The sequence below is a fragment of the Oryzias latipes genome, chromosome 19, assembly GCF_053564925.1.
Source record: "Oryzias latipes strain Hd-rR chromosome 19, Olatipes_Hd-rR_3.1".
NCBI lineage: Eukaryota > Metazoa > Chordata > Actinopteri > Beloniformes > Adrianichthyidae > Oryzias > Oryzias latipes.
This window is the reverse complement of record NC_136255.1, coordinates 12,542,934-12,555,224: the sequence shown is the minus strand read 5'-3', so window position 1 is coordinate 12,555,224 and position 12,291 is coordinate 12,542,934. Positions and strand designations below refer to the sequence as shown.

The 12,291-nt window shown below is 40.5% G+C and overlaps 1 protein-coding gene across 5 annotated transcripts in view; it reads left to right on the top strand.

The window, feature by feature from the left end:
- sdk2b (sidekick cell adhesion molecule 2b) overlaps window positions 1-11,416 on the top strand; it is a 392,744-nt gene extending 381,328 nt beyond the window's left edge. For 2 of the 5 annotated variants that reach the window (XM_023949202.2, XM_023949201.2), the window contains exons 44-46: window positions 7-136; window positions 9,002-9,058; window positions 9,492-11,416. In XM_023949202.2, the coding sequence (XP_023804970.1) occupies window positions 7-136; window positions 9,002-9,058; window positions 9,492-9,905 (601 nt within the window). In that variant the 3' untranslated portion in view covers window positions 9,906-11,416. Of the gene's footprint in view, window positions 1-6; window positions 137-271; window positions 421-9,001; window positions 9,059-9,491 lie in introns of those variants that run through there. The other 3 variants (XM_023949204.2, XM_023949203.2, XM_078937625.1) reach the window with 2 other exon arrangements.
- Window positions 11,417-12,291: the final 875 nt, after the last annotated feature.

The following is a 12,291-nucleotide window of genomic DNA, read 5'->3' as shown; positions in this document are numbered from 1 at the left end:
GTCCAGGTCTCCTCCCAGGCCGAGTCCGGGCAGTCTTCATTACTCCGATGAAGACTTGAGCACCAAGTACAACGACTTGATCCCTGCAGAGAGCAGCAGCCTGACGGAAAAACCCTCTGAAAAGTCGGACTCACAGGTGCAGTAGCAGCTCATCCTCCATCCACTGCATAAAGTAGCATTTGTTTCCCGTTTGAGCCTGTCTGTGTGCCACCTCCCTCTGAATGCGGAATGCAGCTTGCCCCCTTTAGCTGTCACGTCTTTCCTGTGTCAGTCGTCAGATCGCGTCCCGCCTGCAGAGCTTCCCTGATAGAGACGGACTAATGCACACACAGAGAGATGAGAGATTAATGATTCTGCTCAGCGGCTGCACAGCAGGTTGGAGTCCGGGCACTTACCTGTGGAGAATGTCACTTAACAGCCACGCAGCCAAGATTCAGCACACTGCACTCATCTCTGGTTATGCCAGACGGACCCGAAAAGATATTTTAGAGAAAGCAGGATATTTGGAAATGTTCATTCTGGGCAGCCGGCCCGTCCGACTCTTATTTCAGTTAGCAGGTCAGAGTGATCTGAGTGGAGAGCTACCAGAACGGATTGATTTTTTGCTCCCGTGTGTCAGAGCCAGCCTGTGCCGACATTGTGTATAATTACAAATCAAAGAGTTGGAATTTTTTTCTTTTAAGCCTTCTAAGCAGACGCAGTGAAGACTGATAAATTACTAACAATCGCTGCTGAAATTTCTGACTTGTGGCTTTTGCTGTGTGCTAAGCAAAACTAGGTTTGGGAAAATTAAATCAATAAACTGCTTTTTTGGGTCTCTTTATCTTGGTATTGATCGGCATGCCTGCCACCCCAAGTTCTAGCTTTTTCTCATTTGAAGTTTTATTCTTTTTTAGAACCTCGGCTGTTTTATTCAGATGTGTGAAAGCGATCTCACACTGTCTGGATCTTATTAACAAACTTTAGTCTCTGAGTTATAACCTTGGAACTTTTTTCCAAATTATCTCAGAGAATTGTACGGTGGCCCTGAAGTGCAAACCACACCAACAAAACTTATTTAGAGATCAAAGCAAAATACCAGAATCCCAAAACAACCCCCCCCCCTCTCTAAATGAATATTTAGAGAAAAAAAACGAAGTAATTTTCAGAATTTGAACTGAAATGTTAAAAAATGAAGCACAAACAGAAACCACAAAAGTTCATTACAATGGAGGATCACTGATTGGACGATGACGTTTGATTTCGGATGATTTTTGAGTTTTTTCAACGGTTTAGTATTGATTCATGGCAAACAACTTTGGAATGGAATGATGGACGAATGTCATCATCCAATCAGTGGATGATCAGTATCTAGGTACCTTTTCCAGTTTCTTATTGCGCTTAGGTGTTTTTTAACATTTCATTTTGATTTCTGGATATTGCATTCTGGAAGGTTGACGTTTTTGCGTGGAGTGATTTCTTGGTGTGATTTGCACTTCAGGGCCACCGTAGAATCCCTGAGATAAATAAAATTCCACTGCCAGATATCTTTCCCTGCCAGTCCTTATCAGGAGACCGAAGTCCTATTGAACCCCCCTCCATCAATGAATTGCTCCAGACAGGACCTTTCAATACTCCCTAACACCCACCCCCCCAAAAAAAGCGATTGGACATTTCGCCGCCTGTCTGGCATATGTGCCGTCAAACACGGCCTGGAAGCAGAACCCGCCTGGTGCCATGCTGCACCACAAAAAGGGGCGGACGTTTTGACTTTGACAGACGGGGCCTTCACTGTCACCCGGGGGGGTTTCCCTGCCGCCGCTGACAGCTCGCCATATCAGCACCACAGTGGTGCTTTGGAAAAGTCCAGGAATGCCTTTTGAAGTTTTATTGAGCGGATAACTGAGCTATCTGCACGACACCGTCCTGTCTGTACTCTTTAATCCTACAAGCCCTTCTCAGCAGGTATAAGATGACTATTGTGCTCCTCCTCATGAAGGGATTTGGAGGAAGCTAACATTTACTCAGCGAGGCAACAATACACCTACTCTGTTGTGCTAAAGGCTTTTTTTTTTTCACCGTTCCCTTATTTTTACAAGGTCGTGTCTGCGTATCATTGAAGGGGATCTCATCTCTGAGTCACAGATGGACTGGAGATTATCCTCTCTATGCACAATGCCGATCCATGGAAGTGAACCCATAAGTAAAAGTTAATTGAAAAAATTCCGATAATATAAGGGATCAGGAATCTCTTCTTTCCTTCAGAGGCCACTGCCTCCTTTCCTTCTTGTCCTTCATCTGCCTTTTTTCCTTAATTTTTTATGTTTCACTGACTTGGAGCTTTTCTTGGCTAAGACTCTGCTCTTTAAAAATATTTTACTGCCACAAATGATGAATCACTGCTTTGTTTTGACTATTTGTTACAGGATTTTATTTGAGGATTAAGGAAAACTATGAGCGTGAATAAAAGTGCGAGTTTTTATGTGTTTTTAGCGGAAATCTGGGGAAATCTGAGACATAATTGTGCTGATAATGGGAGCTGGGACCATAGCCACTCCAACCCACTTTTTTTTTGTACAGTAAGAGTCCCCAATCCTTCCCAAACTTAACATATTTTTTTCACACTATAAGGCATTCTTGAAAGCCTTAAAAAAAAATCAAAAACGAAAGTGCGCCTTCTAACCCAGAGCGCTTTATATATGGATTATTTCTGGTTGTAGTGCAGAAGATAACTATAACAATTTCTCAAAACTCAAAACAAGCACCAAACCTGCCATGTTGATCCTTCTTGGACCATTTCTTAGAAATTAAAATTGTTAGTTAGGCACTTAAAATTCAAAAATGGCCATTCCAAGACAGAATTGAACACATTTGCTGGATTTTATTATTAAATCCTATATTTCTGACAACAGGGAGGTCAAATTAATAGCTTTAAATACTTTTTAGGGCTTTTTTTTATGTCATTTCTGACCAAAAGAAAGAAAAACACCTAAAACACAACCTTTTAGCAAAACAGTTATTACATGTCGTGTACTAAAAAGAATGTTTCTCTTCCTTATATTTGTACACAAGCAGCTTGTTAGTCATAGGTGAGAGTTGAGTAGGTGGTAAGAACCCAGAGGTTGTGGCTGACTGCTGAAAGACCTCTACCACTACACCCACCTTCATAATTTACAGATTATTTTTGTCATGTCGCTGGGACATATGCTTCTGAATAATCCCAACATGTACGATTAACCCCTGTGCTATCCGATGTTCTCCCTACCATGACAAAGGTGGATAAAGGTGGAAAGATTTCATGTAATCCACGGACACCAGTGAAGATCACAAATCATTGAAGAAAAAAGGTTCAGAGCACTGTCTAGTGGGTCTAGATGACCCAACTCCCAATGGTAAAGTGACTAGGATAGCACAAGGGTTAAACACCAACATCAGTCCATTTTATTGCAAATTTGACTGCAGAAAAGGTGGCCATCTTGAAAAAAAAACTGCCATTTTGAATATCCACATGGCTGAGTAGTCTGTAAGGAATATTGGTGCCAATTTTGGTTCCTCTTTCCACAGTTCAAAGATTTTTGGGAAATATTCAGTTATGCTGCACGCTGTTGTCTGAAGGGATTTTGAGAGCTACACAGCGGACTGTCAATATGCTTTTTTTGCGTCCGCCATTTGACAGTGTGACTCACCGGTATGTCAAAAGCGAGCGGCACCTCGTCCATGTCGTGATGTGGCTGGGCTGGGTGTGTTAGTCTGCGATCTTTGTCACTGCAGTAGGAGCGGAAGGTGGACAGCTTTTCATTGTAATCCGCTGGAAGGGCGCAGCAACTTCATTTCCCCTGCAAGCACAACTGCTTTCAGTTGAATAGTGACTGTAGAGATGCTTTATTCGAACCATAAATTCATTCCTCTTTAATTCTCTCGCAGCTGCTCCATTCCCATGTTCCTCCGCGTGGCTGATAGCTTGCAGTTTAAACTGTGCTTCATAAGCGTTCCTATAGTGCGGATAATGTGGCATGTTGAAAATACAGAATGCTGCTTTTGTCAAAATAATAAAAAGAATCCTACAAAAATATACATTTCTGAATATAGTTTTAAGAAAATTAATACCTTTCAACAAAAACACTTCACTTAGAAAAAAATGCTTTCTTAATTGTTTTCTTCCAGGGCGGAAATTTCCCTTTTTTTTCCTTTTTTTTTACCCATTGAATATATTAGAAAATAAAAGTTTTAAAATTCAAAATGAACTTATTTGATTTCAAAACGTTTCTTGATTTTACCTTCTCCTGTACATTTTGTGTTGTTTTTTTTGTCTGCAAAATATTCTAAAAAAAATATTAATATTATGAGCAAGCAAATATTAAGGCACACAAAGTTAAAAAAAAAAATACAACGTGGCAAATTTTAAAAGTTTTTTTATATGGAAGTCCTCCACTCCATTACCATTTTACCTATTCTTTGGGTTTTCCTATTTTTTTCACTCTCTTGTGGAAGGTCAATCACAACATTTTTATAAATTTTTTTTTGTCTACATAAAAGGGAATGGAGCTCGACAAGGATTCTGCTGTCAGCATGTTAACTGGATTCATTGCACTCCCCCTTTCTTTTTATTATTTGCTTTTTTTTCTGTGGATGTTTAGGCTCCAATTACTTTGTAATGTTTATTGTATTTATTTCTTTATTTTATGAAATGAAATGCTCATGCCACACTCACTCTTAGATCTGAAGACCTTCTTCTAGATCTCCATTGTTCACCAACCGTAGGACAACACATTCTGGAGTGATTTTGAAGTGTTTTTGAAAACGCGCAAACCCCACCCCTTATGCCCCCCCCCCACACACACACACACCCACACATACACACACATACTGTTATTGTCTTTGGGGACCCTGCTGTGTTTGCTTCGTCAATAAAAGTACCATCAACCGCTCCACCCATCCCCATTCCCCCCTGTCCTCATTGCAATAATTCATAACTAAAGGACAAAGGACTGACCCAGTCTGTGGGTTTTAGGGGGGAGGGGAGTCCTAATTGGAAATGTGTACACATTGCTATAGTTATACAAAAAGAAGAGGAAATTGTCCTTCACAGTGATGTCTTTAATCCATTGACTGGATATGAGAATTGGACTGAGTGACCCCTCACCCTTGCTTTCCAAACAGGAAGTAGCCGCTAGTTCCAAGTAGCCAAAATCCTGTAGACTTCCATTGAGAAATAAACAGCTATTACTCAGTCATTGTATTTGTCAGAAAAACCATTGTTGGTCTTCAACTCTTCAAAAAATATATTTTGTCTTGATAATCTTAATATTTTTCGTGATTTTTTTTCTCTCTCATTCAAGTCATAAACTGGCCAATCAGATGTACAGTAGCTGGTGCCCGCTGGCTCCACATCAAACATTCAAAGCGTTTGAGCTCTTAAGTGGTAAAGAAAAAGCTCACTCCTTATTAGGGAGTGGTTGCCATAGAATCAATTGCTCGGACCGACTCAGACCAATCACTGCTTACTGACATTGTCTACTTCCAACATGACGATGTCGTTATCGCGAAAAAATTGGCGAATTAATTGATTTAGGTGATTTTGTTGGAATCGGAAATAAGCCCTTTTTCTGGATGATGTCACACCCACTCAGTCCAGTTCTCATACAGTCAATGATTCCATCAGTAGACGACTTCTATGTCAGCTTAGATCATTTCAACAACCTCAAGTGGAATTCTTTGACTTCCTCTTCCAATTTTTTTCCAGCAGGCTGTACACTGGGGGGGAAAGGCTGTCCCCTACAGGTGTCCGTTAATAGTTCATTCAATTGTTGAACACAGGACAGATCTGCGGAGGAAGGGAATTACTGAACGTCTGAATAACGATCAGAAACTCTAAATGACAAAATGGACTGTGAGGCCCTGCTGCCCACTGTCATGCTTGTTAATTGTAAACAAACAGTCAGCCAGAACCACAATGTCCCAGCCTTTCCCAGTGGAATTTCTTTTGCTCAAAAGCTTTTTGATCATGGTAATCAGTCTTTTCGGGGGGTTTTTGCGGTCCGCATTCAGAGGGTAGCTACGCTCTCACCAGACGTGTGACGCATCTTCACACCAGACTGCTACTGTTTACCAGCGCATGACCACACACAGGATGTGCACTTTGTACAGAGAGCTCAAAAGTGGTCTTAAAAAATGTCCGAGGCGGCCTGAGACACGCACAGACCGAAACGCACTTTTTAAATAAACGCAAATTTTACTTAGACTTTTCATTGAAAGAAAAGAAGCTTGAATGCGTGTTGCAAAGGGCGGTGGGAATCTAGCTTTATAACTTTCTTCCTGCTCACTTCAACATGCTAAATATTAAAATAATTATACTTATGAATGCATATTAAACAAAGAACACTTCATAGTTTGCCCTGCGACAGACTGGCGACTTGTCCAGCATGTCCCCCAGTCTTCACTCGCAAGTGGCCGGGATAGGCTCCAGCATCCCTGTGACCCCAAAAGGGAATAAATGGATTAAAAAGAGAACGATGATGAATAAACAATTCTCTGTATTGTCATTTTAAACTTAAAGGAACATTTTTGCCATTGTTTTTTTTTGTTTTTTTTCACATGTACTGCACTTCCAGACCTTTTATTTTATCAAATGCTGCACTTCAATCTCTGTCTCAGCCTCGTTCAGCACATCATTTGTAAATGATCATGTCACACTGACAAGCTTCTATGTGTGAAATCTATTTTTAATTTTTTTTCTAAAAACAGTATGATTGCTCCCTGGAGGTTGAGGGTGCAACACTGCATTTCATGCTTCAGTTATGCTGATTTCACAGCATTTAGCTGCAGCTATTAGCTTGTAATGAGCTGGAAGTAAAGAGCTTTAATCCTGATCGCGATTTTGCAAACATGCAAAGGATCTTTGCTCCAGGTTTTCCAATCAGATCCTTGCGAGATGATCACTGATAAGGAAGGGGGAATGTAAGCGTTTTCTACTGATGGGATTAAAGTCCTCTGCACACAGTCGCTACCAGATGAACGCTCCGCACATATGCCACAGGTTTGGTGTTTCATCCCTTTGTGCACGGTTCATTCTTTAACGGTGAGGTCATAGCACTGGAAGAGCCTCAGTGTGTCTCTATAGTTCACTCTCAAAAGACATTTTTGGGTCAAACTGCATTTAAAAAGAAACGCTGAAGACAAACTAACCACAGATTAACCAGCTCTGATTTTGACTATACTTAAGAGAAACGAAGCTTGATGAAAAGTATTGTAAGAAAACATCTGTCATTGATTATGTTTAGGGGGAAAAAAAGAACGGCGAAGAGGATCACTTTCTTTTGTTTAACCCTGTAAAGCCTACATCACAGAATTGACAGAAATTTAAATTTTCTGGAATTAAGTCGTTTTTTTTAAACCCTTTGATAAAATCCAGAAAGAAAAACTATGAAATGTCTTTTTTTTAGATATAAAAAAATCAATTATGATATGATAGGTAATTGGTAGGTTTTTGCTCACAAAATTGTTAGTTTATGATGCAAAAATCTTTAGATGATTGTTTTTGAACTAAAAAAGCACTTTATTTACTCACTGTGACAAATTTGAAACACACACTTTTAACATGGTGTGACTTTAAATTATTAACTATCAACATGTTTTGCATTCTTTCAATACAGCAAATAGTCAATTAAAATAATGATTTACAAAAGATGTGTTTCTCCCACTTAAAAAATTTTGAAAATTAGTAAAACGTCACACCAAATGGTTTTTGGAGATTTCGTGTAACTTGTTGCTTGTTTTTTTATGATACATATAATCATCCTCCTATTTCCTTAACCTCCCTTTTTCCCACTCTCTGTCTTTTACCTCCTCTTCCTCCTACAAACATCCCTCTCTCTTCGTCTTTCTTGTCCCGTCCAACAACAAAAAAAAAAGGATACAAATATAATCAATATAAATAAAGTTTTGCCTAAATTACAAAAGGAGTTTGCTGAATAAATATACACCTTGTGTGTCACACACTGTTCTAACAGTAACATCTGTCCAACACAAGAGGCCTTCAGCTCTCATACGTTTGCGCAGCTGTTGGACAGGACGTGTATTTTAAAAAAAAGTGAAATGAGCAGGAAACGCCCTTTTACTGCCCCTAGTGGAGTGATGATGAATTACCGGACAGAAAACAGGGACCAAGTTTTTAAACAATTAGTTTTTAAGAAAAGTTTTGATCACGCTAATAAGCTAGATGCCTCACAAACACATAATAAAGTATGATACAAATGGGTATTCAGGGTTAAATACTTAAAATTAAAATAGTACCTGTTTGTGTCCTAAAACACTTTTTTTTACTTCTTTAAATTTTTCTGAAGTTTAAAAAAAGCAAAGTTTCTGTGTATGTTTTATGTACGGTAAAGGAAACCTTAGACTACATATGTATCACATATGTGCGGTGCAACTTTCAGCTTAGGCACTGTGGTTTGTTCTCTAGATTTCTAGCTCCTGCCAGCAGTTCTGTTTCTGTTTGAGGGAATGGAACAAAACTGTAAAAGTAGGACAGAGGGAGAACAAAGAGCACCTGAAAAAAAGAGGAGAATCTTAACATGGATTGTTTTTGAACCTTTTTTGGTACCTGTTCTGTTGTAGGGCTCTTAATACCAGCTCAGAATGACTGCACTTTAGAATATTATTTGACTATAATTTTGGCAAAATTGACTGCAGTCGTTTAGTGTAACAAGATGGTTATTCAAACAACAGCTGGACGACTGGAGTAAAAAGCAGTTAAGTCACTTTTTTTTTTTTTACTTTATTAGCCTCCAGCACAACCTCATCCAGTGAAGCACTGGTGATTTGTTACTCATGTCAAACCTAAACCGCGATTTAAAGAAAGCAGATTTCACACCATTCACACAGAACACGTATGATGGGTGTGTCCATCCCCATGTTTCTGTCCGTATTTTGGTGTGAACCGTCATCATCATCATCACTCAGCCATTTGAGTCATTCTGTTATGCTGACACACTGTAAAACCCATTGTTTTGTTCACCCATAGGAGGCGCTGGTGTTTTCCTATGGGACAGGTGGCCAACATACACTACCACTGCATTTGGTGAGGTTCCAATGGCTGCTTTGAATGTTTTTTTTTGTTTGTTTTTTTAAGTCCCATAAGTGATCGATTCCAAAGTGATCACATTCACTCCCTTTCCGGTTTATGTGGTGCATTTTTTTATTTTCTTTTTCTTTTGGTCAGGCTTTATTCCTGATTCTCCAAGTGATGTGTTACACTCCAAATGATGACTTCATTCATGTCCTGTTGGTATTCTGTGTATGCTTCAGCTTCCAGCCAATCATGCTTCCACCATCACTGACCATCTGTATCTGTGCTGTTTTGAGCAGATTATGTCAGCATGTGGTTTGAAATAACGTCATATTCATTCCCATATGAAACTGCTGTCTCTTAATGTCTAAAAAAAAAAGAGGGAGAGTTTAAATTCGCTATCATGCTAACTCCAAAACACAACCTGTCTGGTGTTTTCTTTCAGGGCAGTGACAGCGAGTGTGAGGTCGACCCAAACAGACAAAAGACCCACTCCTTTGTCAACCACTACATAAGTGACCCGACGTACTACAACTCGTGGCGCCGCCAGCAGAAAGGAATATCCCGAGCGCAGGCCTACAACTACTCAGAGTCTGAGTCGGAGCACGGCGCTCCTCCGCCGCTGCCCCCTCTACCTCCGCTGCCACCCCAGCTCAGTTCACCCAGCCCGCAGCCTCAACAAGCCCAGGGCCAGCCCCAGGGCCAAGGCACGCTGTTCAGGCCCAAGGGGAGCCGGACTCCCACCCCTTCCCAGCAGAGCTCAAACCCCCCCAGCCAACACAGCACCCTTTACAGGCCGCCCAGCAGTCTAGCACCCGGATCGCGGGCTCCTATTGCCGGCTTCTCCTCTTTTGTGTGAAAAAAAAAAGGTTTCAGAAAAGGACATTAAAACTTTTGAAAAATCTGCCTTGAGTGAAGAAGTGTAAGGCATTGCAAAATGCCAAGACAGGCCAATCAACTCTTTCACTTGTTTTTACATCGTCCTTTTTTGGGTTTTTTTGCATCTTCTTTAGTCAGACAGGATATATGCATTTAAAAACAAAATACGTACTTTTAAATTTCCTTTTTTTCCCTTTTTGTGCAGAAAAGATCACGTTGATATCATCCACCTCTTTCTTTTGCTAACAAAATGACTTGCATGGGTTTTGCTTTCACGTTTGTGTTTTTTAAAGCCATCAGTTAAGATTAAGATTGTTTGCTCTGTACAAAGTCACAGGAATCTTTGAGAACACACAAACCGTACCAATAAATATAAATATATTATGTACAGTATATATAGTATACATAGCTAGAAGTCAAAATGGACTCTGCATTGATGGAGACCCACCCCAGAGCCATACATGGAAGAAGAACAAGGCGTTCGGATTTGACGCAGGAGGAGAAAAAAAAGGCTAAAAAAAATGGACATGAAGTTGGTGCCATATTGGTGAATTTTCTCTAAGGGGTGTTGCTCACAATGAAAATCAAGCCTTGCATATTCATGGAAATGGCTCTTTGACTCAATAGCACACGAATGCACAGAACTGTCGAGCACAGTCTGACAGACGTCACTGATCACGCTGTACCTGAAGTTTCCTACAGATATATGAAACGTGTTTAAAGTGGTTGGAGTCTTATGTGAGTGCTTTACTGTGGATCGCAGCTGCCTTGATTAGAATAAAAGAAAAGTCAAGACATTTCTAAAGAGTGGCACCAGTTGGGACAGAACTGCTGAGGGTGCCCTTTGTGTTGGCCCCTGCACTCCAAGAGCCTTCTTTTAACCCTGACAGGAGGGGGTTGTGGATCGATTTGCATAAGCATCAAATATTTCGTAATTCATGTGTCATTTAAAAGTGTCAAAGTGTTAGAGACCGTCCTGTTCGGACACCTGGGTGTAATTTTATTTTATTTTATTTCTTTCCTCCTTCCCTGCTGCAAAAATGCTTCACAGACCAGTATCACGATAGACAAGAGATGATGTCATTGAATTGCTTCACCACTTTCCCTTTTGGGTGCTGTTCAGGTGTGACTGTGCTGTTCCAGCTGGTGCGCGCACGAGTGCGAGAGCGCACATGTTGTGCGTAAGCTCTATTCACTGTATGTTTATACAAAGGATTTGTCCTGCAGCAACTTTAGACCCACCTGGAGGATGGCGTCATCCCTCCGCCGCCACTCGTTACACTATAGTGAAGACTCTGTGCTGTGTTCCTAGCTTCCATTGCTCAAGAAGCAGATGAAGAGGCCATCTACTTCCTTCCTTTTTGGATTTTTTTTCTTTCTTTTTTCTTTCTGTGGGGTGATATTATTGTGCGCAGCAACAGCTTATCATGCAGCATCTGAATGAATATATGGTCACAGTACATTTCTGAAATAAATTATTTTTCAATGTTGGCTGGGTTTTTTGAGTTCTCTCCTACCATCCAATTTTTTATTTTAAAAAATGCAATTCTAGATTTTATCTATTATTTGTGCTTCACTAAAGAAAGTTGTGCATACACACACACATATATATACGTACACATACAAATACTACTCACAATGAGCTTAGATATTGTGGAAAAAAACTGCATAAATTGTTTATTTTTAGCAATTGTATTGGTGTGATAAACACACATCACGTGCGTTCGTCCACATAATAGTATCGCTGTGTACTGTGTAGCTTTACTTATTGGGGCCAAACCCCAAAAGTTCTAAGAGAAAAACCTTTTCAATGTGGCATCAATTTCAACATTATGTGGGGATAAAAGGCCGATTTGGCCAGTAAGTCATTCCAAGTTCATCATTCAAACAGCCATGAACACACAACGTCGCTTCACGCACGAGCAGCGCCACCTGGCCATAGTGCGTCTTCTGGTTGCTGGTATGCAGTCAGATGTTGTAGGTGAACTTGGTGAGTCTCAAAGTTGCATCAGTAGACTTGTATCAAGACACAGAACTAGCAGAGTTTGGGACAAAACCCTGGCCCAAGGTGGAGCCCCCCCAAGTGACAGACAGCAACAATGACCTATACACTCAGACGTCATTTTGCAAATGCTACACAGCTGCAGCCCCATTTACCAGATGTGAAGGGTACCAGGGTTTCTAGCCCTTGTGCTATCTTAGATGACCCCACCCTTTGCTTGATGTGTTCTCCCTACCATGACAAAGGTGGAAAGATTTCATGTAATCCATGGACACCAGTGAAGATCACAAATCATTAAAGAAAAAAGGTTCAGAGCACTGTCTAGTGGGTCTAGATGACCCAACTCCCAATGTTAAAGTACCTA